Source organism: Sceloporus occidentalis, unplaced genomic scaffold (genome assembly GCF_023333645.1).
Source record: "Sceloporus occidentalis isolate IW3139 unplaced genomic scaffold, rSceOcc1.0.p SCAF_171, whole genome shotgun sequence".
In the NCBI taxonomy this organism is placed as follows: domain Eukaryota; kingdom Metazoa; phylum Chordata; class Lepidosauria; order Squamata; family Phrynosomatidae; genus Sceloporus; species Sceloporus occidentalis.
In genome coordinates, this window is record NW_028317151.1 from 1789194 (window position 1) to 1813882 (window position 24689).

At 42.1% G+C, this 24689-nt stretch overlaps 1 protein-coding gene across 1 annotated transcript in view; it reads right to left on the minus strand.

Moving 5' to 3' along the window:
* Positions 1 to 1587: 1587 nt before the first annotated feature.
* LOC149279327 (phosphomannomutase 2-like) overlaps positions 1588 to 24689 on the minus strand; it is a 108330-nt gene continuing 85228 nt past the window's right edge. The window contains exons 5-8 of the mRNA XM_089501321.1: positions 22129 to 22228; positions 3303 to 3378; positions 3092 to 3207; positions 1588 to 1692 (exon numbers count right to left, since the gene is read on the minus strand). Of these exons, the coding sequence (XP_089357447.1) occupies positions 1588 to 1692; positions 3092 to 3207; positions 3303 to 3378; positions 22129 to 22228 (397 nt within the window). The remainder of the gene's footprint in view (positions 1693 to 3091; positions 3208 to 3302; positions 3379 to 22128; positions 22229 to 24689) is intronic.

The following is a 24689-nucleotide window of genomic DNA, read 5'->3' on the forward strand; positions in this document are numbered from 1 at the left end:
TTTGTGACCCTTGTTCCTGTGATTTTGTACTGGTTTTTTTTTTTTACCAAATGTGCAATAAACGGAGAATTGAAAAAAAAAAAAAAAAAAAAAGGATTTAACTACGCAGTACTAGTAGTTTCTGTTACATAAGATTTTTTTATGTTTTAAGATTAGAATGGTTTTGCTATTCTGTAAAAATGACCAACAGCTTGGCCTTAGTGATTTTCGTCTCCTGATTCTCTTCTGAGTTTTTCTGACCGTTAGTACTCTTTTTGAGGTAGCTATACGCAGGTCTAGTTACAAAACCTTATATATATGCAGATCTTTGTTTATAATCTGGGGCAGACCGAGAGACTGAAGCTAGACTTCATATCGAGACTGACTGGTATGTTTATTTTTATTTTTTATGCATATTCTCAGTCCTTTCTTATAATTGTGCTCACGATTTCATCTACTGAATGTGAGACCTATCCACATGTATAAAATTGAAATTTGGTAACTTATCACTTAGGGTGGAGAATAACCTCTTTTTAAGACATTACATGGGAGGAAAGGTGTGAACCCATCAAAATGGCACTAGGGGTCCCGGCTTTGGAAGACCATCTCCAGCAAACCCAATCTACTTGGGTGCAAATCCAGGAGGCTATAGAACGCTCCATGCCAACCATCAATGCCTACCCACACTCTTTTACAAGGTAGAGGAGAGGGTCTTAACTCAATCTTCACCTCCGTGTGCCATCCCAAAAAAGTAAAAAACGGGTCCCTCGATACGTGGGTTCCTTCTGTATCATCCAGAGTTTAAACCTGTAGCTCACTCTCTGGACCTCCCTCCCAACATGCTTATCAACGTCTTACATGTATGCCTGTTGAAACCCCTGGGTGAAACTGATTCACCACAACCACGCCTCATCCTTATTCTGTCACTGTAGACAACCATGAGGAAAATTAGGTTCTTGCCATCATTGATTCTCAAACATTTTGTGGGCACCTCCAGTATCTGGTCCACTGGAAGGGGTACCGGCCTCTGATGTCTATGTCCCCTCCCTCCTCCCTTCATTCCATGCCCGATTTCCCCAGAAGACTGGACCCTTCCCCCGACAATGTGGAGTTGTTAATAGTGGGGTACTGTCAGGGTTACTCAACTGATGCCTAACAAGTAGCCTTTTTCTTCACTATGGCAGACTTACTCAGCTGATGTTTAATCAACTGCCTTTCAATCTCTGTTACCACGGTTATCCACCTGTCTTTGCCTTTCAGGCTATTTAACAGCTAAGGCTTATTTCCTCCTTGTTTGTTCCGGCTACCAAGTGCGTTCCTTAGTATCCTGTGTATACCTGGCTTCGCCTGACTTTCCTTCTGGCTCCTGTTCCTCAACATCCCTACCTTGACTTTGCTGATCTCGGTCCTCCTACCCCGGCTGGACTGATTACCCTCTTTGGCTACTGAATCTGTCTTATTTTGGGGATCACGATTTTGTTACCTTGCCTTTGCCTTAATAAAATCTGGCTTAAAAATTATTTTCACATATTAGTATACAATGAAGGATTTTATTAATATAAGAGGATGATATTATATTCAGAAAATCCTTAAGTAAACATAGACTCTTCACTGCAAAAATAACTCTCTACAGATTCTCTGTGTCTCTTCTGGAGATGTCACTGAATGTCCAATTGTTCTGGTGTCATTATAGATTTCATAGTCATTTCCACCCTAAAGAAGAAACACAAATTAAAAAGGTGAATTTTAACAAACTATTATTTGTAATTTTACTATTTTATCATTTTTAAATGCGTTTATTAAAATGACCTATACCTTCTGGGGTTTTGTAGCAGAGAAAGAAGGACTGAGGATCTGTGGCAAAACTAGCATGACCCTTCCTAAACTCCACTCCCTCTCTCATCAAACCAAAAGTACAAAGGTAGGGGACCGTTTATCTTTTGTCAAAAATAACAATGTGGCTTGTAGCACCAACAATATAACATAGTAGACTTGTGCAAATGGACCAAAAATGTTCCAGACAAGTTTGTCATTTAGTTGTTTGTCCATTTGTTTTCAGATAACTACCGTATTTGCTCGATTATAAGATGAGGTTTTTTTCAGAGCAAATGCTCTGAAAAATACCCCTCGTCTTATAATCGGGGTCGTCTTATAATCAGACCTCAAATAGCTGCCCCGGCTACATGACAGGGAAGTCAGAAGCACCGGTAAGTTTGCGGGGGGGGGGGGGGGCGGGGGAGTGTTAAATGGGGGGCATAAGGCATTTCTGGAGACAGAGTGCTCTGTGAAATAACCCCCTTAATCCCACTCTGCCTCCAGAAATGCCTTTTTAACCCTCTATACGCCACTCTGCCTCCTGAATGCCTTAAACCTCCCTATATGCCACTCTTCCCCATAATATGCCTTTTAACCCTCTAAATGCCAGAGTGGCATATAGGGGTATAAGGCATTTCTGGAGGCAGAGTGGCACATAGGGGGTCAAAAGGCATATCATGGGGCACAGTGGCATATAGGGTTAAAAGGCATATCATGGGGCACAGTGGCACATAGGGGGTATAAGGCATTTCTGGGGCAGATGTGCATAACTGGGTGACAGGTTGGAAAATAGAAGGAAATAAAACCAAAATATTTTTCTCAATCATAGCTTTTATTAAAAAAAAAAATAGTTTAGATGAATTAACATTTACTGGTAAAACTTTTTTCCTATAGGGTCGTCTTATATTCAGGCTTTTTCTTTTTTTCCTAAATATTCAGATTTGGGGGGTCGTCTTATAATCAGGGTCATCTTATAATTGAGCAAATACGGTAGTTTCCTGTAGAATCCTCCCAGCATTTGCAAAGGTGACACAACATAAATTTAACGGGTCTTGAATGCTGTCACACTCATGATGGCTGGAGTGTCAATTCAATGACCCAGATAGGACAATAGGCTTAGTTGTGAACAGATGGGAACTTTTTTTAACTGTGAAAACTTGTGCACCACAGCATTTTGTGAAAAATGTAAGTATGACTTAATACCTCCAAACACTTCAGACACATGCCCTAAAAATGACTAATCATATCATACATGCATGAACTTCTAGAAAATGCATCTTATACAGCAATTACTCACCTGGTCTGTTTTATCCCCAAAGAAGTATATTTTTGAAAATCCATCATTTTCTAGGATTTTCAAGGAGTAGGTTTTATCCCAGCCTCTGGGGAATACATCAAAACTTATCTGTCCTCCTTTTATTGAAACATGAGACATTTAATAAGACACATTTAAAATAATTTTAGTGTTAACTTTTGTCAAAATGATCGCATTTAAGAATGTTTCATACCTATTGAAAATGTTAGTCCTTTTCCTGCAAATTCTTTCTGTAAGTCCGCTACAAACTTGTCCCTAAAATGTTCCCTCTAAAAAAAAAAAAAAAGAAAATGCTTAGGTTTCACACAAATAGGCAAAATAAATGCTTAAAATATGAACTGTAGGTCAATTTAAACAACTTGATTTGGAATTGTTTATCTCACTGAAGTAAATTATTATTATGATTTATTGTTTTATATAGTGCCAACAAATTCTGTAGCACTGTACAATGGGTAGACAGGACATAACAAGTAGTATATAACATAACAATTTGAATTACAGATAGGGATGCACCAATATATCGGTGGCCGAAACGTATCAGCCGAAAATAGCATTATCGGCAAAATGCCAAAATAAAAAAAATAAAAAATGGCCGAAAATAATCATCCACAAGGGCCCTGTGTTGTTGAGGGGACGCAGGAACCCAGCAGAGTCACGTGAATGTACATAACTTCACATGACTTTGCTCCGTTCCTGTTTCCCTGTCCCGACAAGAGAAGTTCACACACAGTGCGAGCAACGCAGAAGGAAAGGGGGGCCCCTGCGGAAGTCTGCGAATGGCACTGGAAGATCTGCAGTTCAGGTAAGGGTGGGGGGGGGTCTATGAACCAGTATGCGTGAATGAGGGAATGAATGTTTGTGAATGAGTAAATTAATTAATATGTGTGTGATAGCATGGATGTGTAAGTGGGGGGGCAGGGCACAGGGAGGCTGTAAGTAATGTGCATGTATTGGCTGCTTGTACATGATAGGAGTGTGATTGCTATATTAAATATATATGATTGCTAACAGCAATCACACTCAGGTCTGGACTGGGATACCGGGAAATTTCTGCAGGCCGCTTTAACTTCATTAGGCTGCCAGCGGAGGCGGTCTTACAGCTGCACAACGGCTGCTTTGAACTTCGCGGCCGGGTGGCCACTTTGAAGACGTGAGGTTCAAGGGGGCGGGCTCACAGAAGGTGTTCCTTGTGACAAGGAGAGGGTCGTCACATCGGACGAGAGCAGGAAAAAAGAAAAAACAAAAATGTGAGTATTACCAAAAAAATAGTTAGGGGTTATAGGAAAGCAGACCCATATTCAAGGGAGGGGTGTGGCTGGGGGTAATATACCTGGCAGTGGGGGCATCACATTAACCAATTAAAAAGGGGTGGGGGCATCAAACAAGGGAGGGGGTTGGCTGGAGCATCACATAAATCAATACACAAGGGTGTGGGGGCATTAATGCACAATCAATAGTAAAGGGGGCCTGGTTGGGACATCAATACAAAAGGGGCAATTAATGGCAAAGCAGTGTAGAAAATGCTTCAGTGTGGCAGAGCCTGTCCTGTGTGTGTGTGTTTGGGTGTCGGTGTGGCAGAGCCTGGCGTGTATTTGGTTATCTGTTTCCTGGCACTTTACTTTCTGTAGGAATAAATTGAACACATTTAATTTTTACTTTTCCAGAGATAGAACGCCCTTCTGAATTTGTAATCGCTTCAGAGGCTCACAAATCAGTGAGAGGAAAAGTAAAGGTTTTGTTATTTACTCTATTTCAGTCTGCATATCTTATAAAAAAGGATTAGTGGCACTAAATTGTAGCTTCGGGAGTCCAGTGTATGATTACTTTTTTTAGTGTACTAAGGTACTCCCAATCCCATCAGATAAGGTTCTATCTCATTCATCTACTGAGCTCTGATGTTATCTTTATCCAGTACAAATGGATGGTGAGGAGTTCCCAGGTACTTATTTGGGCCTTTTAACACTTTTGGTTCCTGGGATTTTAATAATAATTTTATAGAGTTTTAAAAATCACACTGCTATCATGCCCAGGCATATCCAGATTCCATGGATCAGAGGTTGCCAGCTGACACCAAGGAATATAGAGGAAGCACCCATTGTAAAATAGATCAAAATTTAATCAAGTCCATAGACCATAAAATCAAAACAAGAGGTAAATAAACAGGCATCGGGTAGAAACACAGGCTAGATGCTTAACGAGTTTCGCACGAGGAAGTGCGTAATCATAAGCAGCCTGCTCTATAACCAAATACACAACCTTTATATACAAAAAAAAAACAAATAAAAGCATTTAAGTAGTAAAGATGAAACAGGTGTGTAATTGGATAAGGGGGTGGGAGTGATAGCTCCTAATTAACAAGAAGTGCATTTGTAGAGGAAACTGAAAATGCATATAGAGATTTAAGTTTAAATCTCCTCCCACAAAACAATGACACCCTTTATATCCCAAACCATGCAAAGATAAGGGAAACATTGAAAGGACAAAAAACTATAGAGCAGCTATACAGCAAAATGCTATTATCATGAAACAAATCAATACAATTGTTGCAAGCGTTTTATAAGGGAGTAATGCATAAAGTAATTAAAGTATAAACAAAAATCAAGTTAATTAAATACAGCACAAAAACAAAGGATTACAACACCTGGTATTTCCAGGCAGTCTCCCATCCAGGTACTAACCAGGCCTGACGCTGCTTAGCTTCCAAGATCAAACAATTCCTCAGGGCCTTAACTCGCAATATGAAGTTCGCTGTTATACTGGTTAGAATCATTCTTTATCCAACTTAACATAGGTTAAACATAAAAAAAAAAAAATAATGTTCAAAAATGTTTAAAAATAATAAAAAAAAATATGGTAACATGTAAAAATACCCACTGTCACCATAAAAAAGTAAATACGTTTTTGCAGATGAGTAAAGGTTTTTTGTTTAAAAAGTGAGAAAAGGTAATTTTTAACAAAAAATCACCATTATTTTATCATTTTTTATAGTAAATTAGATATGATAAAAATAATGGTATCTAAAGAAAACCCTGTTTGTCCTGAAAAAAACAATATATAATATGTGTGGGAGCATGAAATGAGAAAGAAGAAAATCATAGCTAAACAGCAAGTATGTAAATGGTAAAAAGTTAAAGGTAGAGAATGTTGGTACATTATCTGAAACTGGAAATATGGTTAGTGAGGACAGAGAGAAAGCCGACATCTTAAATGCTTTTTTTCCTTCTGTTTATACCAAGGAAGAACCAATGACAGAGCCCCTGCTGGCTAATTGCAGCAAACACGGGATTGGCTGACACAAGAAAAAGTGCTCAAGCAATTAAATACTGTTAAAGTAGACAAGGCCCCTGGACCGGAAGGGTACTGAAGGAGTTAAGCCTAACTCTGGCCCAACCATTATTACTAATCTTTAGGGATTATTTCAACTCGGGCATAGTTCCATTAGATTGGCGCAAGGCAGATGCGGTTCTGCATAAAAGGCTACTCTAAATTAACAGAAATAGGCTTGGGGCAAATGTCTGTATGTGGATCAGAAATTGGCTAAAAGATAGAACGCAGAGGGTTGTTGTGAATGGATGTTTCTCAGCCTATACGCAGATATTAATTGGAGTGCCTCAGGGGTCGGTCCTCGGTCCTCTTCTTTGAGAGCCATGTCACAGTTTTTGCTGATTAGGCCGGGTAATTCAGACTAATCTTCATGTTTCTTCTTTGCAGTATATCAAAGAGAGGGGCGCATGAACATGTAGAGAAAATCAAAACACAAATAATAGTGTAATAAGTTCAAATATAGGTGAAATATAGATGTGTATAATGCACTCACAAATGTGACTTGGAAAGATGCTCATCAATAAGAACCCTTTATTCTTCTTAGTGTCTGTACTGTAGATAAACAAACCACAAATAGTGCAATAGTGACTGATGCAAATAATTTAATAAAGTAGAGCAGAGCAACTCACAAGATAGTTTGCATAACAACAAAGTTATGCATAAAAGCGTCTGGTTAAAAATCTCAATCGAGACCGGAACAGTGAAATAGTATGTCCGTATGAAAAGTCCTTCGGTATCTTCACATACATTAAATTTTTTTCACATTTCTCACGTGAAGGTCTTTTTGTTTGCTATTTGTTTCTTCTTTGCAGGAAGAGTTGGGGACTGGGCGTGCAAGTGGCAGATGAGGTTCGATGTAGAGGACTGCACTGGGAGGCGGGTCCCGCGGGTCCCGCGGGACCCGCCAAAAAACTTGCGGGCGCGGGCGGTTTTGCTGGGGCTGCGGGCGGGAGCGGGCGGTCAGGCACTGTACCTGCGGGTCCCGGTAATCCCGCGCAGTCCCGCAAGGCTGCCTTCTTGCTGCTCCCTTACAGCGTCTCCTAGCTTGCTCCGCCCAGGAACAAAACGGAGTCACGTGATGTGACGTCACTTCCTGTGACTCCGCCTTGTTCCTGGGCGGAGCAAGAGAAGAGACGCCGTGAGGGAACAACTCGAGGGCAGCCGCGCGGGACTGCGCGGGAAATCAGGTAAGGAGGCGGGCATGATTGGCCACAAATGTGGCGGGAGCGGGCGGGATTGGCCACAAATGTGGCGGGAGCGGGCGGGAGTGGCACACCCACATTGCGGGAGCGGGCGGGAGCGGGATTAAAAACCGCGGGAGCGGGCGGGAGCGGGATTAAAAAAGTAGTCCCGCGCAGGGCTCTAGTTCGATGTAGAGAAATGCAAAGTTATGCATTATGGTAAAAATAATAAAAATGCAACCTATTCTTTAAATGGAATATCCTTGGGGGAAACTACCAATGAGAAGGAGTTAGGAATAACGGTTGACAACAGACTTGACAATAGTGCGCAATGCCAGCAAGCAGCTGCGAGGGCCAATAAGGTTTTAGCATGCATAAAAAGAGGTATCGATTCAAGGGAGGAGGATATTATCTTGCCTCTGTACAGGTCAAAGGACATTATGGAATTAGAAAGAGTGCAAAGGAGGGCTACGAAGTTAATAAGGGGATTGGGTGATACTAGTTATGAAGAGAGACTAAAAAAGTTAAAGTTATATATGCTAGAAAAACAGCATCTCAGAGGGGATATGATAACATTCTATCTATAAATATATGCAGGGCCAATATACAGAGCTCTTCAGTGACCTATTCATTAATAGAAATATACAAAGAACAAAAGGTCACCCTCTGAGACTGGAAGAGCGCAGGTTTCATAGACAACAAAGGAAGGGATTCTTTACAGTGAGGACAATAAAAGGTATGGAAATCACTTCCAAGGGAGGTGGTGTTATCCAATACATTAGATACCTTCAAAAGGGGCCTCGATATTTTCTTAGAAAGGCATGACATACAAGGATATAAATAGAATAACATTAATATTTTTGAGCTTCTTGATCCAAGGAGAAATCCGATTGCCTCTTGGAGTCAAGAAGGAATTTTTTTTCCCCCTGATGGCAGAATTCAAAGTAGCTTAATTAGGGTTTTTTCCCTTCTTTTACATTAAGAATAGGAAGGTTAGGTAGAAGGGTTGAACTTGATGGACTTAGGTCTTTTTTCAACCTTATGAACTATGTAACAATGAAACATTTTAAAAGAGCCATTGTCCCACAATATACTACGAGTAAGAAACAGTATTGTCCTTAAGGGGTTAAATGCTTTTGTTTTTTTTTTATATAAAGGTTGTGTATTTGGTTATAGAGCAGGCTGCTTATGGTTAAGCACTTCCTCGAGCGAAACATGTTAAGCATCTTAGCCTGTGTTTCTACCCTGTGCCTGTTTATGTACCTCGTTTTGATTTTATAGTCTATGGATTTGATAACATTTTTATATTTTTTACAACAGATGCTTCCTCTCTATTCCTTGGTGTCAGCTGGCAACCTCTGATACATTGTACCTAGTGGATTTCTGCACCAGATCCCACAGGCTTCAGCACCCAATGGGAGAGAGATCACTACACTTCAGGTCTGGAGCTACTCCTAACTTTGTTTTTTTTGCTATATCCAGATTCCAGCATGTACTGGTTGACTTGGCATGATAGGAGTGTGGTTGCTAACAGCAATTACACTCCTATGATACCCAGGATCCAACGTGTACTGGCTGCCTGAGCATGATAGCAATTGTTAGCAACCACGCTCCTAACAGCTAACATCAATCACACTCCTATCATGCCCAGGTTCCAGCATGTACTGGCTGCCTGGTCATTATATGAGTGTGATTGATGTTAGCTGTTAGCAGTTGCTCTTAGCAATCACAGCCCTAACATGTTCAGGCAGCCAGTACATGCTGGACTCTGGGCATGATAGGAGTGTTGTGTTCATGAACACGAACCTTTATTGGAAGCTCTGAATTGCTTTTGGGGTGCCTGGGCATGGACGTGTAATTGTTAACAGTCAGCAATCACGCTCCTATCATGCCAAGACACCATGTATATGAAAATATATAAATATAAAATTATGATTAATAATGGCAATTCAACTCCTATAATGTCCTGGGCATTATAGCAGTCAGAGTGATTGAATGACACCATGTATATGAAATGTGGGGATAGGCTTGTGGGATATGATCACACTCCTATCATGCCCAGGCTCCAGCATGTACTGGCTGCCTGGGCATGATATGAGTGTGATTGATGTTAGCTGTTAGCAATTGTTGTTAGCAATCACAGCCCTAACATGTTAAGGCAGTCAGTACATGTTAGACTCTGGCTATGATAGGAATGTTCCTGTCACGGTCCCGTCCGTAGCGCATCGCTGGAGTGCTTGCGGCGTCACGCTCCCATTCGGAGCGCGTCGCCCCAAGTACCTACTGCACCGCAATCTCGTACGGAGCGTGTTGCCTGAGTACCCACAGTGTCACGGCCCCGTCCGGGATGCGTCGCCTGGGTGCTCGTGGCGTTGCGCTCGTGTTCGCAGTACATCTCCCGAGTACCCGCGGGTAGTGGGTACTCGGCACTTACCCCATCAAGGTCTGTGCAGCGCCGCTGTGTCCTCATACACGGCGCTTCACAAGAACGAACCACCGCAAACTGAAGGACACTGCACGCCACGCCCCCCTTCCGATCCCACACCGTCCATTGGACGTCGTCACGGTTGGGGGAGGGTTCTAGAAAGGGCGGCTGGTTTAAAAACTGAGCACTGATACCTGTTCAGTGCTCAGTTGTTCTAACGACTAAGCTGTATACGTACCTCTTACTGGTGTTCTCTGCTGGATGCCTATTGCCGACCATGGCATGTATATTGACCTCGTTGACCTCTCTGCTCCTGACCCGGATCGCCTGACTATTCTCTGCCTGATAACTGGACTATGCTATCTGTTGCACTGTGCTGTCAACTCTGCTCCTTCCCAGGAGTCATCCTTACCTGTTGGGAACACTAAAGAGACTGATACCTTATTCCCTGCATCCTGGTTTCCTCACCTGTTCAAATTTAATAGTTCCGTTCATGAACACGAACCTTATTGGAAGTTCTGGATCGCTTTTGGGATAGGATCACACTCCTGGGCATGACAGGATTGTGATCCTTTCCCAAAAGCCTGAAACTTCCAATAAGGGTTCATGTTTGGGAAAAGATGGGGAAGATGTTTGGTCTTTGATGTCATCCTGGTGTTTAGTAAACAATATTCTAAGGATGTTGTCATCCTTGCGTAAAAGTTAATTATAAGGGAACACTAGGTCCTGTAAAATCACCTCATACTTATTGTGTGTGATCCTATCATACCCAGATTCCACATTCCAGCATGTACTTTTTTCAGATTCGCTCTTGCTGTTATCACTGCACTACCCAGCAAAGAGTGCTTCTTTAAATAAAAAGAAAATTCTGCTGGAATGCAAAAAAAAAAAAAAAAAAAGGAAAAGCTAAATTAAAAGTCCACGTCCTATTTATTCCAACAATAAGTGTTTGTGGTTACAATCAGTAGCGTACCTAGCGGGGGGCGGGGGGGGGGGGCGGTCCGCACCGGGTGCCGCTCATCAGGGGGGTGCCAATTTGCCGGCACCCCTCCAGAGACGGACAGTAATGTCCGCCGCTGGAGGAGCAGGCTCGCAAGGGAGCGGTATCGGAGGTCTTTAACAGACCTCCGGCTCCCTTGAGTGATTTTAAGCCGGTTCAAGGATCTTCCTTCAACCCGGCTTAAAATCACTCAAGGGTTTGTTGTCAGATCCCGGCGCACAACACTGAAGCCGCGCCCACCGCTGTCCGTGCCCTCTGAAGAGGAAGACGACAGGAGAACTGAAGAAGAGGAGGAAAAGGAGCTGTAAGGAGAAAAGAGGAAAGGTAGGAAATCAGAGTGAGAGTGGATTGGTATATATGTGTGGATTGGTATATATGTGTGGATTGGTATATGTGTGGATTGGTATATGTGTGGATTGGTAAGTGTGTGAGAGTGATGGGTGTTATGCTGTACCATTTCCAATGAATTTTTCATTTTATAATTATGCTCTAAAGTACATCATAACTCCCATCACTCTATACTGTTCCATACAGTGGCAGAGCTGGGAGACAGAGGCCTTGCACCCCCACAGCAGGACTCCTGAAAGGTAAGTGAACTTCAAAGAGGGAGAGGGTAGATAGTTAGGAGGGGGTAGATAGGGAGAAGGGAGTGAGAAGGGGTAGATAGGACAGAAGGGAGTGAGAAGGGGTAGATAGGGCAATCATACTCCTATCATGCCAAGTCTGCGAGTATATCCTGGAATCTCGGTATGCCTGGGCATGATAGGAATGTGATTGCTGTTAATCATATATATATGTTAATATTGTTATTTAATTGTTTTGTCCTATTTTGGTGTGTTACTAACTTTAAATAAAATATTTTTTACAACTACATGCAATCTTTAAGGTTTGTTCAGCAGAAATTTCGAGAGGAGATACAGTGCCTAGGAGCTTTTCTACGACAGGTTTGATACACCACCTGAAAACACGACATCCAATTCAACATACAGAGTACATTAATGTAACAAAGCTTAAAAGTACTCCAACTAGCACATCAACACCATCTGTTGCCACAGAAATTTGCTAGTGATAGTGCCAAAGCACATGGCATTACGGAAAAAGTCATGGAATTTATTGCCTTAGATGACCAGCCATTCTCTGTTGCGGAGGACATTGGATTCCGTAGGCTCATAGAACATATCGAGCCAAGTTACACACTGCCAAGCAGATGCTTTTTTGAGCAAACCTGTCTATGTTTTAGCATATTGCAAAACACATTCATGAGCTCATGATCACAGATATCCCAGCTTTAAGTTTTACCACAGATATTTGGAGCTCAGATGTAAACTCAACAAGCATGCTTAGTTTAACAGCACAGTGGGTAGACGCCAATTTTAAATTGCAACTTATTTTGCTTAACGCACAAGAGTCTCTTGGATCACATACTGCAGCAGCTATATCAGAAGCTTTAGATACCATGCTGGAGAAAAAATATGGGTTTAAGCATTCTCCACTTGCTTATTCCAGATTACAAGCTGTGCAAATACAGTTTGGAATGCCACCTATACAGCTGCAGCAAGATTTAAAAGAACAAGAGTCTTAGCTGCGTAAATGACAGGAACGTTTAATGCACATCAGTGGATGATGATGGAAAATATAGTTTCTATTCTCGTTCCATTTGGACAGTTAACTAAAGAAATAAGTTCAAGTAATGCATCTGTTGCTGCAGTTATTCCTTTGATTGCAGCACTAAAGCGTCTGCTAGGAAAAGAGGTGGAAACAGACCATGGTGCAAAAACAGCCAAAAAAACTCTATTGAAGGCTGTTAAGTTTTCAAGACACTGAGTCTTAACCCTCTGTATAGCATTGCAACATTACTAGAGACGCGATTTAACCCCTTCGAGACCGGGACGTACCTGGTCACATGTCACCCTCAGACCGGGACGTACCAGGTACGTCATCGCAAAAAAAATGCCCCCACGTTGCCACAATCGTGGTGATCGCGGGGGTGCTGCTGCTGCTGTATTCCCGGGTGTCTGACCAGATAGCACAGCCACCCAGAGCCAGTCCCTGAGCCTTCAATCACTCCCACGGAGTGATTCGGTCGGCTCAAAATCCTTTTTTCATAAAATGCCGCGATCGCTGCATTGAAGGGGTTAATGATACACTGACTCTCTCATGGAGGGAACAGGCAGCTTCAAGCACGTGTGGGGACCTGCCACAACATCCCCCTGCTGCCTGATCGCTCCATGACAGCGTCTCTACAGCGTTAACTCCTTCAATGATCGTGGCATTTTAGGGGTTAATACCCGTTTTGTATGGGGCTCAACAGCAAAAACATAGTAACATAGTTCATAAGGTTGAAAAAAGACCAAAGTCCATCAAGTTCAACCTATATACATATTGTGTCCCTACTGTGTTGATCCAGAGGAAGGCAAAAAAACCAGAATAAATCCCTGGATCAACGTTCTGTCCCTATTAATCTAATATCCATAACTTGTAATATTATTGCTTTCAAGAAACACGTCCAGGCTCCTTTTGAACTCTTTTATTGAGTTTACCATTACCACTTCCTCTGGCAGAGAGTTCCATAATCTCACCGCTCTTACTGTAAAGAACCCCCGTCTGTGCTGGTGTAGAAACCTTCTTTCCTCCAACCGTAGAGGATGTCCCCTTGTTATAGATACAGTCCTGGGTATAAATAGGTCCTGGGAGTGATCTCTGTACTGTCCCCTTATATATTTATACATAGTTATTAAATCCCCCCTAAGCCGTCTTTTTTCCAAACTAAATAACCCTAATTCTGATAATCTTTCTGGGTACTGTAGTCCTCCCATTCCCCTTATTACTCTGGTTGCCCGTCTTTGAACCCTCTCCAGCTCCACTATATCTTTCTTGTACACTGGTGCCCAGTACTGTACACAGTATTCCATGTGTGGTCTGACTAGTGACTTGTACAGTGGTAGAATTATTTCCTTGTCGTGGGCATCTATGCCCCTTTTGATGCACCCCATGATTTTATTTGCCTTAGCAGCAGCTGCCTGACACTGGTCGCTACAGGTAAATTTACTGTTAACTAAAACTCCTAAGTCCTTTTCCATGTCAGTCGTCCCCAGTGTTTTCCCATTTAATACATATTCCCAGCCTGGATTTTTCTTCCCCATGTGCATAACCTTACATTTATCTGTGTTGAACCTCATCTGCCACATCCCAGCCCAAGCCTCCAACCTATGCAGATCCATTTGTAATCGTGCACTGTCCTCTATTGTGTTAACCACGTTACAGAGCTTAGTATCGTCTGCAAAGATTGATACTTTACTATACAATCCCTCTACAAGGTCATTAATAAATATATTAAAAAGAATAGGACCCAAAACTGACCCCTGTGGTACCCCACTAGCAACAGTAACCCACTCAGAGTATGTACCATTAATAACCACCCTCTGTTTCCTATCACTGAGCCAGTTACTTACCCACATACACACATTCTCCCCCAGCCCAAGCATTCTCATTTTATGTACCAGCCTTTTATGTGGCACCGTATCAAATGCTTTGGAAAAATCAAGATATACGACATCCAGCGATTCACCCCGATCCAGTCTTGAGCTCACCTCCTCATAAAAGCTGATCAGGTTAGTTTGACAGGACCGATCCCTTGTAAACCCATGCTGATATGGAGTCATACACTTATTTTCATTGAGATACTCCAAAATAGCATCTCTTAGGAAACCCTCAAACAGTTTGCACACAACAAAAGTTAAACTAACAGGCCTATAATTCCCCGGGTCACTTTTTGTCCCCTTTTTGAATATTGGCACAACATTTGCTATGCGCCAGTCCTGGGGAACAGACCCTGTCACTATAGAGTCCTTGAATATTAGAAATAGGGGTCTGTCTATTACATTACTTAACTCCCTTAGAACGCGGGGGTGAATGCCATCTGGACCTGGTGATTTGTCTATTTTGATTTTTTTTAGGCGGCACTGCACTTCTTCCTGGGTTAGACAGACGACATGTACTGGGGAAGTTATCTCATCCTGCTGTATATTACCTGGCATTTCATTTTCCTCTGTGAATACAGCAGAGAAGAATATATTTAATAGATTAGCTTTTTCCTGATCCCCGTCTATAACTTCTCCCTCATTACTTTTTAAGGGGCCAACGCTTTCATTTTTAACCTTTTTACTATTTATATAGTTAAAGAACATTTTGGGGTTTGTCTTACTCTCTTTGGCAATGAGTCTTTCTGTCTCCACTTTTGCTGCTTTTATCTGATTTTTACATATTTTATTTTTTTCTCGATAGCTTTTTAGTGCTTCCTCACTGCCTTCCTGTTTTAGTAGCTTAAATGCCTTTTTTTTGCCATTTATTACCCCCTTTACATTTTTGTTTATCCACATTGGTTTTCTCTTGTTCCTGACTCTTTTATTCCCATACGGTATGTGCCTTTCACAGTGAGAATTTAAGATATCCTTAAAAATCTCCCATTGAGTGTCTGTACTCTTGTTTTTGAGGACATTTTCCCAATTTACAGTGTTAAGGGCTTCTCTTAGTTGATCAAACTTTGCCTTCCTAAAGTTCATAGTTCTTGTGGCTCCTCTAAGAGTTCCCTTATTGAAGGACAAGTTATAATGTATCATATTGTGATCACTATTTCCTAGATGCCCCCTGACCTGCACATTAGTTACTCTGTCAGGTCTGTTGGTTAATATTAAGTCCAGTAGGGCGCCCCCTCTGGTCGGGTCCTGTACCATTTGGGACAGATAATTATCCTTACTTATAGTCAGAAACCGGTTTCCTTTATGAGATTCACAGGTCTCTGTTTCCCAGTTTATGTCGGGATAGTTAAAGTCCCCCATAATAACCACCTCATTGTGATTTGCTGCCTTGTTTATTTGCTTTAATAATTGATCTTCTGCTGCTTCCATTATATTTGGTGGCTTATAGCAAACCCCGATCAGTATTTTATTATTTTTCTTTCCATATATTTCTACCCATAATGACTCCACATTATCATTTCCCTCACATATATTCTCCCGCAGTGTGGCCTTTAGGCTGGACTTTACATAAAGGCAAACTCCTCCCCCTTTTTGTTTTTTTCGATCCTTCCTGAATAGACTATAACCCTGTATGTTAACCGCCCAGTCATAGCTATCATCCAACCATGTCTCTGTTATACCCACTATGTCATAGTTTTCTTCAGACATTATTAACTCCAGTTCGTCAGTTTTATTGGTCAGACTTCTGGCATTAGTAAGCATACAATTTAGAGGTGTATGGTTTTTTTCCCCTATGAAGCCTATCCCTATTGACTATTCTAACCCCTCCCTCCGCTCCACCCCCAGGTACATTTATAAGCCCCAGCTTTCTATCTACACTATCTTCCCCTTCTATATTGTAGTTTCCCTCCCCCCCTTTACCTAGTTTAAACACTCTTCTGGCCATCTTCTCCCCGAGCACAGCTGCACCCTCCCCATTGAGGTGCAGCCCGTCCCTACCGTAGAGCCTGTATCCGACAGAGAAGTCGGCCCAGTTCTCCATGAACCCAAACCCCTCCTTCCTACACCAGCTTCTGAGCCACTTGTTTAGCTCCCTAATCTCCCGCTGCCTCTCTGGTGTGGCACGTGGTACAGGTAATATTTCAGAAAATACTACCTTGGAGGTCCTTGCCTTAAGCTTGCTACCTAAGTCCCTGAAATCATTTTTAAGGACACTCCGCCTACCTCTCACTTTGTCATTGGTGCCAATGTGCACCATGACTGCTGGGTCTTCTCCAGCCCCTCCCAGTAATCTGTCAACCCGATCCGCGATGTGCCGAACTCGAGCGCCAGGCAGACAACACACTGTTCGGCGATCCCGGTCTTTGTGACAGATCGCCCTGTCTGTCCCCCTAATAATTGAGTCCCCCACTACCAGCACCTGTCTGGCCTGCCCTGCGTTCCTCCTTCCCTCCTTACTGGAGCAGACCCCTCTCTGGTGGTCAGAGGCAGTGACTTGCTGCAGTACTGCTAACTCTGAACTAACATCCCCCTCATCTGCCAACCGGGCAAACTTGTTGGGGTGTGCTAGATCAGGACTAGCCTCCCTGGCACTTTTCCCCCTACCCCGCCTTCTAACTGCAACCCAGCTAGCTGCCTGACTGTCCTGTACCTCCATCCCGCTATCCTCCCCCACCTCTACCCCCGAGAGAGCTTGCTCAGTGAGCAGCAGACTCCTCTCCAAGTTGTCAATAGATCTCAGTGTTGCCAGTTGCTCCTCTAGACTCAGGATTTGTGCTTCCAAATGAGCAACCCGCACACATCTCGCACAGCAATATGCACCCTCGAAGCGCTGATCAAGGATTGCATACATCAGGATTCGCTTGTGTGTACAAGCTAAATGCAACTGCAAAAGCCAAGCAGAACTCACAGAGCCCCCACAAGCCCTTTGATCACTCCCCACAAGCCCTTTGATCAAACAGATTCCTCCCTGCAATCTCCGGTCTACTGAGATTGTGTCCCAGTTGCCAGAGGCAGCTTCAGGGACAGGGAGAAAGCGTTCTTTGGGTGCTTCCAGGTCAAGTCCAGGGTGCTTCCAGGTCAAATGCTGGGCTGATGATGATCAGATCAGTCCTGGCCAATAGGAGTGATCTGATCATTATGGCAGCCCCTGGATGACCTTGCCCTACAAAGAGAGAGGGGTCATTTAGGGTAATTATGAAAAAACACAAATTATTAATAAAAAAAATACATAATTATTAACTGATCACTTGTCAGTGACATTTTATGAAGCAGTATAAATCAATGGTAAGGCAACACCTTGAATATGCTGTGCAATTTTGGGCACCTAGTCTAAAGATGATATCATAGCACTAGAAAGGGATATCATAGCACTAGAAAGGGTGCAGAGGCGGGCTACAAAATTAATAAAAGGAATGGAGCACTATAGTTATGAAGAAAGGTTAACTAATTTAAATCTGTTTAGTTTAGAAAAACGTCGCCTCAGAGGGGATATGATAACATTATATAAATATATTCAGGGCCAATACAAACCATTGTGTGGAAATCTGTTCATAAACAGGACTATGCATAGGACACGTGGTCATGCGTTCAGACTGGAAGAATTGCGTTCAGAGATTTAGACTAAAGCAGAGGAAAGGATTTTCTACAGTAAGGACAATAAGGATGTGGAATTCTCTGCTTGCAGAGGTAGTTTTATCGGAGTCTGTACAGACGTTTAAACTGCAACTGGATGGATACCTGAAGAAACATAATATTCAGGGATATAATTTTTAATTATGGGGAAACAGCTTATTGATTCAAGGAGAAATCTGACTGCCATTTTGGGGTCAAGAAGGAATTTTTTTCCCTGGTTAGTGCAAAATTGGAAAGAGGGAAACCGGGGGGTTTTTTGCCTTCTTTTGGATCAACAGCAACAAATTAACAGATATAGGAAAGGCTGAACTTGATGGACGCATGTCTTTTTTCAGCCTATGTAACTATGTAAGTCGCTGATTATTGATCGGTCTCCCTGATCAATGTCAGCGGCCTAAAAGTTTAAAAATTGAAATGCGCATGTTCCAGTTTTGACAATGTCTGAGAAACATGACTTAGCTATGCATGTGGGGAATCTCTGTACTTGGGGGGGGGGGTGTTATTGAACACAAAACAAGGCCTATTTTGTTTTTTCACACATCTATTCAGAAAAATAATCATGGTGAAACCACAAAATGGATGTGAAATTTTTTTCTTTTTTGTTAGACTAAATTTGGAAGGCGCCGGTGTGGAATCAGTTGCATGGGACAGGCCAATATGCCCCTAACTAGATTCCCTGAGCTGTCTAGTTTTAGGAAATATATAGTTTTAGGGGGTTAAAAGGAAATATGGGACGTCTACGTGTCTCAGATGAGGCCGGACCCAACAAACTGATCTGTCAAAATTCCATGTTTGAAAACTGAAATGCGCATGTTCCAATTTTGAACCCGCAGTGCCAAAGGGACATGCCCTACCCATGTATATGGGGTATTCCTGTACTCGGGGGGTGTTTCTAAATACAAATCACAAGTTGTTTCAGTCATTTTATGTACCCAGGAGAAAAAAATACTGAAATACTGTGTTCGGATTGAATGGGTTTGTTAAAAATGAAAAAAAAATAATGAAATTTTACTGCAATGTTTAGGACAGACTGGCACTAAAATGGTTAAATAAAAAGTGTTAAAATGCCCCAAATAAAACACTTTGGGATGTCATCTTTCAAAAAATATATACTTTTGTTGAGCAGTTTTTTTTCTGACTGCTATTGGGGCACAACTCCCAGGATATCACATTTAAAAAAAATCTTGTAACGCCTCGATGCTGTGGCATTCAGGAACACCAAAAACTGAAGTAGAGGCCCAGTGAGATTCCTTCCTAAGGTGTCAACATCCACCATATGCAATATGGCTGTGGATATCTGTTTTAATCCCTTCAATCCCAGGAATTGAAGGAAATTGATTATGTCAATTTTAAAATTTAAGGGTAAGAGTTGTGATGGTTTGTACCCCCATCTCCTAAAGTATTGTGATTCTGTGAAATACGTATTTATTTATCGAGTAGTTTATTACTGTAGAGACAGCCAATAAAGTTAGGAGATGGACGGGCAGACATTTGAATTTAGTATATGGGCTAGACATATTTAAACAATACTAACGATTCTACTGGTATCAACGATCGCCTCCTAAGCCTCAATGGTGTCCCTGACAGTGACACCATTGAGGCGATGTTGTTTACCAGCTTCCACACAAGGATCGATTAATCGATCTCCCTAATAAGATGTCCCCCCAGTCCAGGACACCCCATCATGTGTGATGCCTTGAACCAAACAGATGTATAGTATTTCAGAGGAGTACATTTAGAATCACTTGTTAAACATAAATGGATATTAAAAGAAAGAAAAACACACACTTGAGTAAGCAGTAATCAGTTGAGCACTTTTGGGAAACAGTCGAGTGGTTGTAAACTTTTAAACATAGGGACCCTGAGGTTTTCTGTTATCACAAGGACAATGTCCCATTGTTTCAGGCCTCTCAGCCTTTCATTTGAAAATGTGAAGACAGAGGATACTTTGGTTACACAAACGGTTCCCCTAGCCGTCATTGCTGCCGTCCTAATGCTCTGAGTCAGCAGTACAGTATCTTCTTGTATATCTTTAATATAAAAGCCGAATAACTTACAAAAAAGTTGGCATAAAAGGAAGTTATGCATATGCGCTTAAATGGAGAAAAAAATCCAATGTAATCCGGATGATGGTAAGCATCTGTTGTTTATTCAATATCTCAACGTGTTTCGCCAGATATATTGGCTTCCTCAGGAGAAAATATTTAAAATGTCAAAGTACGTGAAAATAAAATCCAATGGAGTTCTGCAGAGTCTGTATGTTTTCATGCCACTGTTCCATTTTTGTAGTTCTTGTTGTACGCGACGTCCTTCCCTCCTTCCGAGGTTGCATGCGTTTGGGGACGTCTGTTACATCGAGAGGAGGATCTGTCGAATCCATGTCCATGTAATGTAAAGAGAATAATATAAATAATTATCCTACAGTACTTTTAATTTAATTCCTTTTCGGTTGTTCCGCTGCTCCGTTTTTCATCTGTTCGAGTTCCTCATTAGTTAACATATCGTGGGTAAGAGGAAGGACAATAGATAGAGGACAACCAATAAAATCCGAATATATGAAATCACCCCCCCCCCATCTCAATATGAGGACGAACTTTCTATTGAACTTTATTAACAAGAGCAAGCGGGGACATGGATTTGCTCTCGATGTAACAGATGTCCCTGAACGCATACAACCTCGGAAGGATGGAACGGAAGGACGTCACGTACAACAAGAACTACAAAAAGGAACAGCGGCATGACGGCATAAAGACTCTGCAGAACTCCATTGGATTTTATTTTCACGTACTTTGACATTTAAAATATATTCTCCCGAGGAAGCCAATATATCTGGTTGGGCGAAACGCGTTGAGATATTGAATAAACAACAGATGCTTACCATCATTCGTATTCCATTGGGATTTCTCCCCAATTAAGCGCATATGCATAACTTCCTTGTTATGCCAACTTTTTGTAAATTATTTGGCTTTTATATTAAAGATATACAAGAAGATACTGCACCATTTGGGCTTTTATCTGTCTTATAGATTTTAAAGGAAGAAATAAAGAAACCTTGCTACTTTTCAACTTTGATGAGCTTCTTATGATGTTTTAACTTGCAAGTGCAACTCTATCACACAATATTATTAGTATCTTAATATATTACACTATTTGTTTTATTTTTCCCTATATGTACTTGTATCCTGAACATTTTTGAGGAGTGTTGATTGGGCAGCGGCAGTACTTGTTTGGAAAGTATTTATACAATTGTTCACTTTTTCACGTGATTGATGACGCTTCTTCTTTCCACAGATTCAGCTCCCCAGTAAACAGTATAACAATGTAAAATTAGCGCCGATAACTGCTCTACGAGAATATATAACTATAAATATATATATATATATATATATATATATATATATATATACACACATAAACTACCATATATCAGAGAAAATAAAATTACCACACATTAACAGGACTGGGCCCTGCCAAACTAATAGTCAGCAGAAACAGGGAAACTTCAGCAATATCCTATCCTGTGAATCCTAGTAATCCTTGTTATGTATCCATACTAGCTCCTCTTAGTTAGTATGATCCATCAAAATGTAATCCCACACACAAAGTAGATATTAATTTTCCTCATAGTGAACTGTAGGAAGGAGCTTCAGGAGCCTGTAACAGTAAATCTGCCGGTACGCTGTGTGGTAAAATACTATGAAACAGGCCAGACAGATATTCAGGTAAGGCAAGGAAACATCCCTGCCAATGTATATATTAAAAATAATAAAAACAGAGGATGTGCTATTATGTCTTCATGGTCACTTAGCACACAATCATTAGGACATAATAGTACACTCTATGGGTTAAATATGTTTGTTCTACCATTTTCAAAAATCTGCTGTTCTCAAAAATCCTTAGTCTCATACTCAAACCTGTGTTGTTACTGCAATATTTGTGACAATGGTGCTGAGTTTGATCAAATGAACTGTACTTACTTTATCCAATTCATAGAATTCATCACGTTCCTCCTGAGTGCAGTTCCTTCCAATAGGCGAAACATTTAGCATCCCATTTCGGAATTCAATGAATGTGCCCCTTTAAACAGACAACACAGCAAAGAATATGTACGTTTTAGTGACTCAAATTATTTAGTTTGGTTATTGTTCATGCCTGCTAATACAGATATTGTACAGCATAGATACCAAATAAATAGAAATTGGTAAACTGATTGGAATAAGGTCACACATAATACTTTAAAATGTGATCTACATCAGCAGCAACAAAAGACAAGCCAGGGGTCAAGCCAAGTCTGGTAGTCATAACGCAAAATAATCAGCAGAGCAAGGGTTAATTAACAGACCACAGCAGAGTCCTTAAAATGGTATCAGACATATACATATAGGTATATATTATTTCCCAGCACTGCCTTAACCCTCTTGGGCATGGAGTTCACCAGAGCTTCACAGGTTGCCACTGGAGTCCTCTTCCATTCCCCCAGTGAGCTTGCGTTCCCCACCTTCCGAAGATGCCCCATATATGCTCAATAGGGTTTAGGTCTGGAGACATGCTTGGCCAGTCCATCACCTTTACCCTCAGTTTCTTTAGCAAGGCAGTGGTCGTCTTGGAGGTGTGTTTGGGGTCGTTATCATGTTGGAATACTGCCCTAAGGCCCAGTCTCTGACGGGAGGGGGCCATGCTCTGCTTCAGTATGTCACAGTACAAGTTGGCATTCATGGTTCCCTCAATAAACCGTAACCACCATGCTTAACTGTAGGCAAGACACACTTGTCTTTGTACTCTTCACCTGGTTGCCGCCACACACGCTTAACACCATCTGAGCCAAATAAGTTTATCTTGGTCTCATGGGAACACAGGGCATGGTTCCAGTAATCCATGTCCTTAGTCGGCTTGTCTTCGGCAAACATCATCTTTAGAAGAGGCTTCCTTCTGTCACGCAGACCAATTTGATGCAGTGTGCGGCGTATGGTCTTGAGCACTGAAAGGCTGACCCCCCACCCCTTCAACCTCTGCAGCAATGCTGGCAGCACTTATACATCTATTTCCCAAAGACAACCTCTGGATATGACGCTGAGCACGCGCACTCAACTTCTTTGGTCGATCATGGCGAGGCCTATTCTGAGTGGAACCTGTCCTGTGAAACTGCGGTAAGGTCTTGTCCACCGTGCTGCGGCTCAGTTTCAGCATCTTGGCAATCTCCTTTAGCCTAGACCATCTTTATGTAGAGCAACAATCCTTTCTTTCAGATCCTCAGAGAGTTCTTTGCCATGAAGTGCCATGTTGAACTTCCAGTGTGAGTGTGAAAGTGATAACACCAAATTTAACACACCTGCTCCCCATTCACACCTGAGACCTTGTAACAGTAACGAGTCACATGACACAGAGGAGGGGAAATGGCTAATTGGGCCCAATTAGACATTTCCACTTTGGGGTGTACTCACTTTTGTCGCCAAGGTTTAGACATTAATGGCTGTGTGTTGAGTTATTTTTAAGGGAACAGCAAATTTACACTGTTATATAGGCTGTACACTGTATATATGTAGTACAGCCTGCCTGCCTTATGACACTACCCTGGTAGTTTGGCAATTGTCATGGTCTAGGCCACGTGTATATTGTAGAGTCTCCACTCCACTTAGGGATGTGTGGGGTCGCCCCTTTAGGGTGACCCCCTAAGTATTTTGGACCAGCTTCTAGCATGGGATCCTGGCCCTCTGAGTGACCCTCATTGGCGCCAGCGGGTGACCCCCGCCTATGCTTGTCACCAACTCTGTCTCATTGCATGTTTTTCAGATAGCTGAAGCAATCATGTCTGATAATGACCTTCCCATGCCCGCTGCCCTTCAGGCATGGCAGAGATCTGCCCTGGTGGAGTCTCTTCCTTGGACCGTTCCACCCTTGGTCAGACTGTACCACCCTCTGCTGTGTCGCCGCGTCTCGAGGGCCACTTGCAAAATGTAGACACTCTTGGAGCAAGTTCCCCAGGGGCCATCCCTATGGGTAGGTTGCTGTATAAAATGCAACATATTATGTTGGCAACACTAAGGGATACAGACAACATGAAGAGGACAGGGGTCAGTGTAGAGGAGGGAGGAGATGGGAGGAAGAGGTTTCTAGGGCAGAGAGCTGGGTTATTTGTGCCAGGTATACTAGTTCAGCTAGTTCCCCTCATCATGTTTGCTAGTTTGTCTGAGGATGCTGAAGAGATTGGTTTAGAGGAAACAGCAATAGCTTAGGGAGATCAATGAATGGCTGAGAAGGTGATGTAAATGTGATAACGGGTGACAGTATCAGGGGAGAGGATGGTTAGATGGATAGAGCACTTTTTAAACTAGGTTATAGAGGAGGGGCAAAGAGAGAAATGAAGCAGACTTTAAATAGATTTAACCCCTTGACGACAACTCACGAAAATTCACTTGACACGACAATTAACATGCCTGGCTTTCTTCGCTCGACTGGTGTTGTTGCAATGCCTCAACATCGAGGCATCTAGCAACACCCCCTAAAAAATTCAGAGGCTCCATACAATTGCTCCTATGTT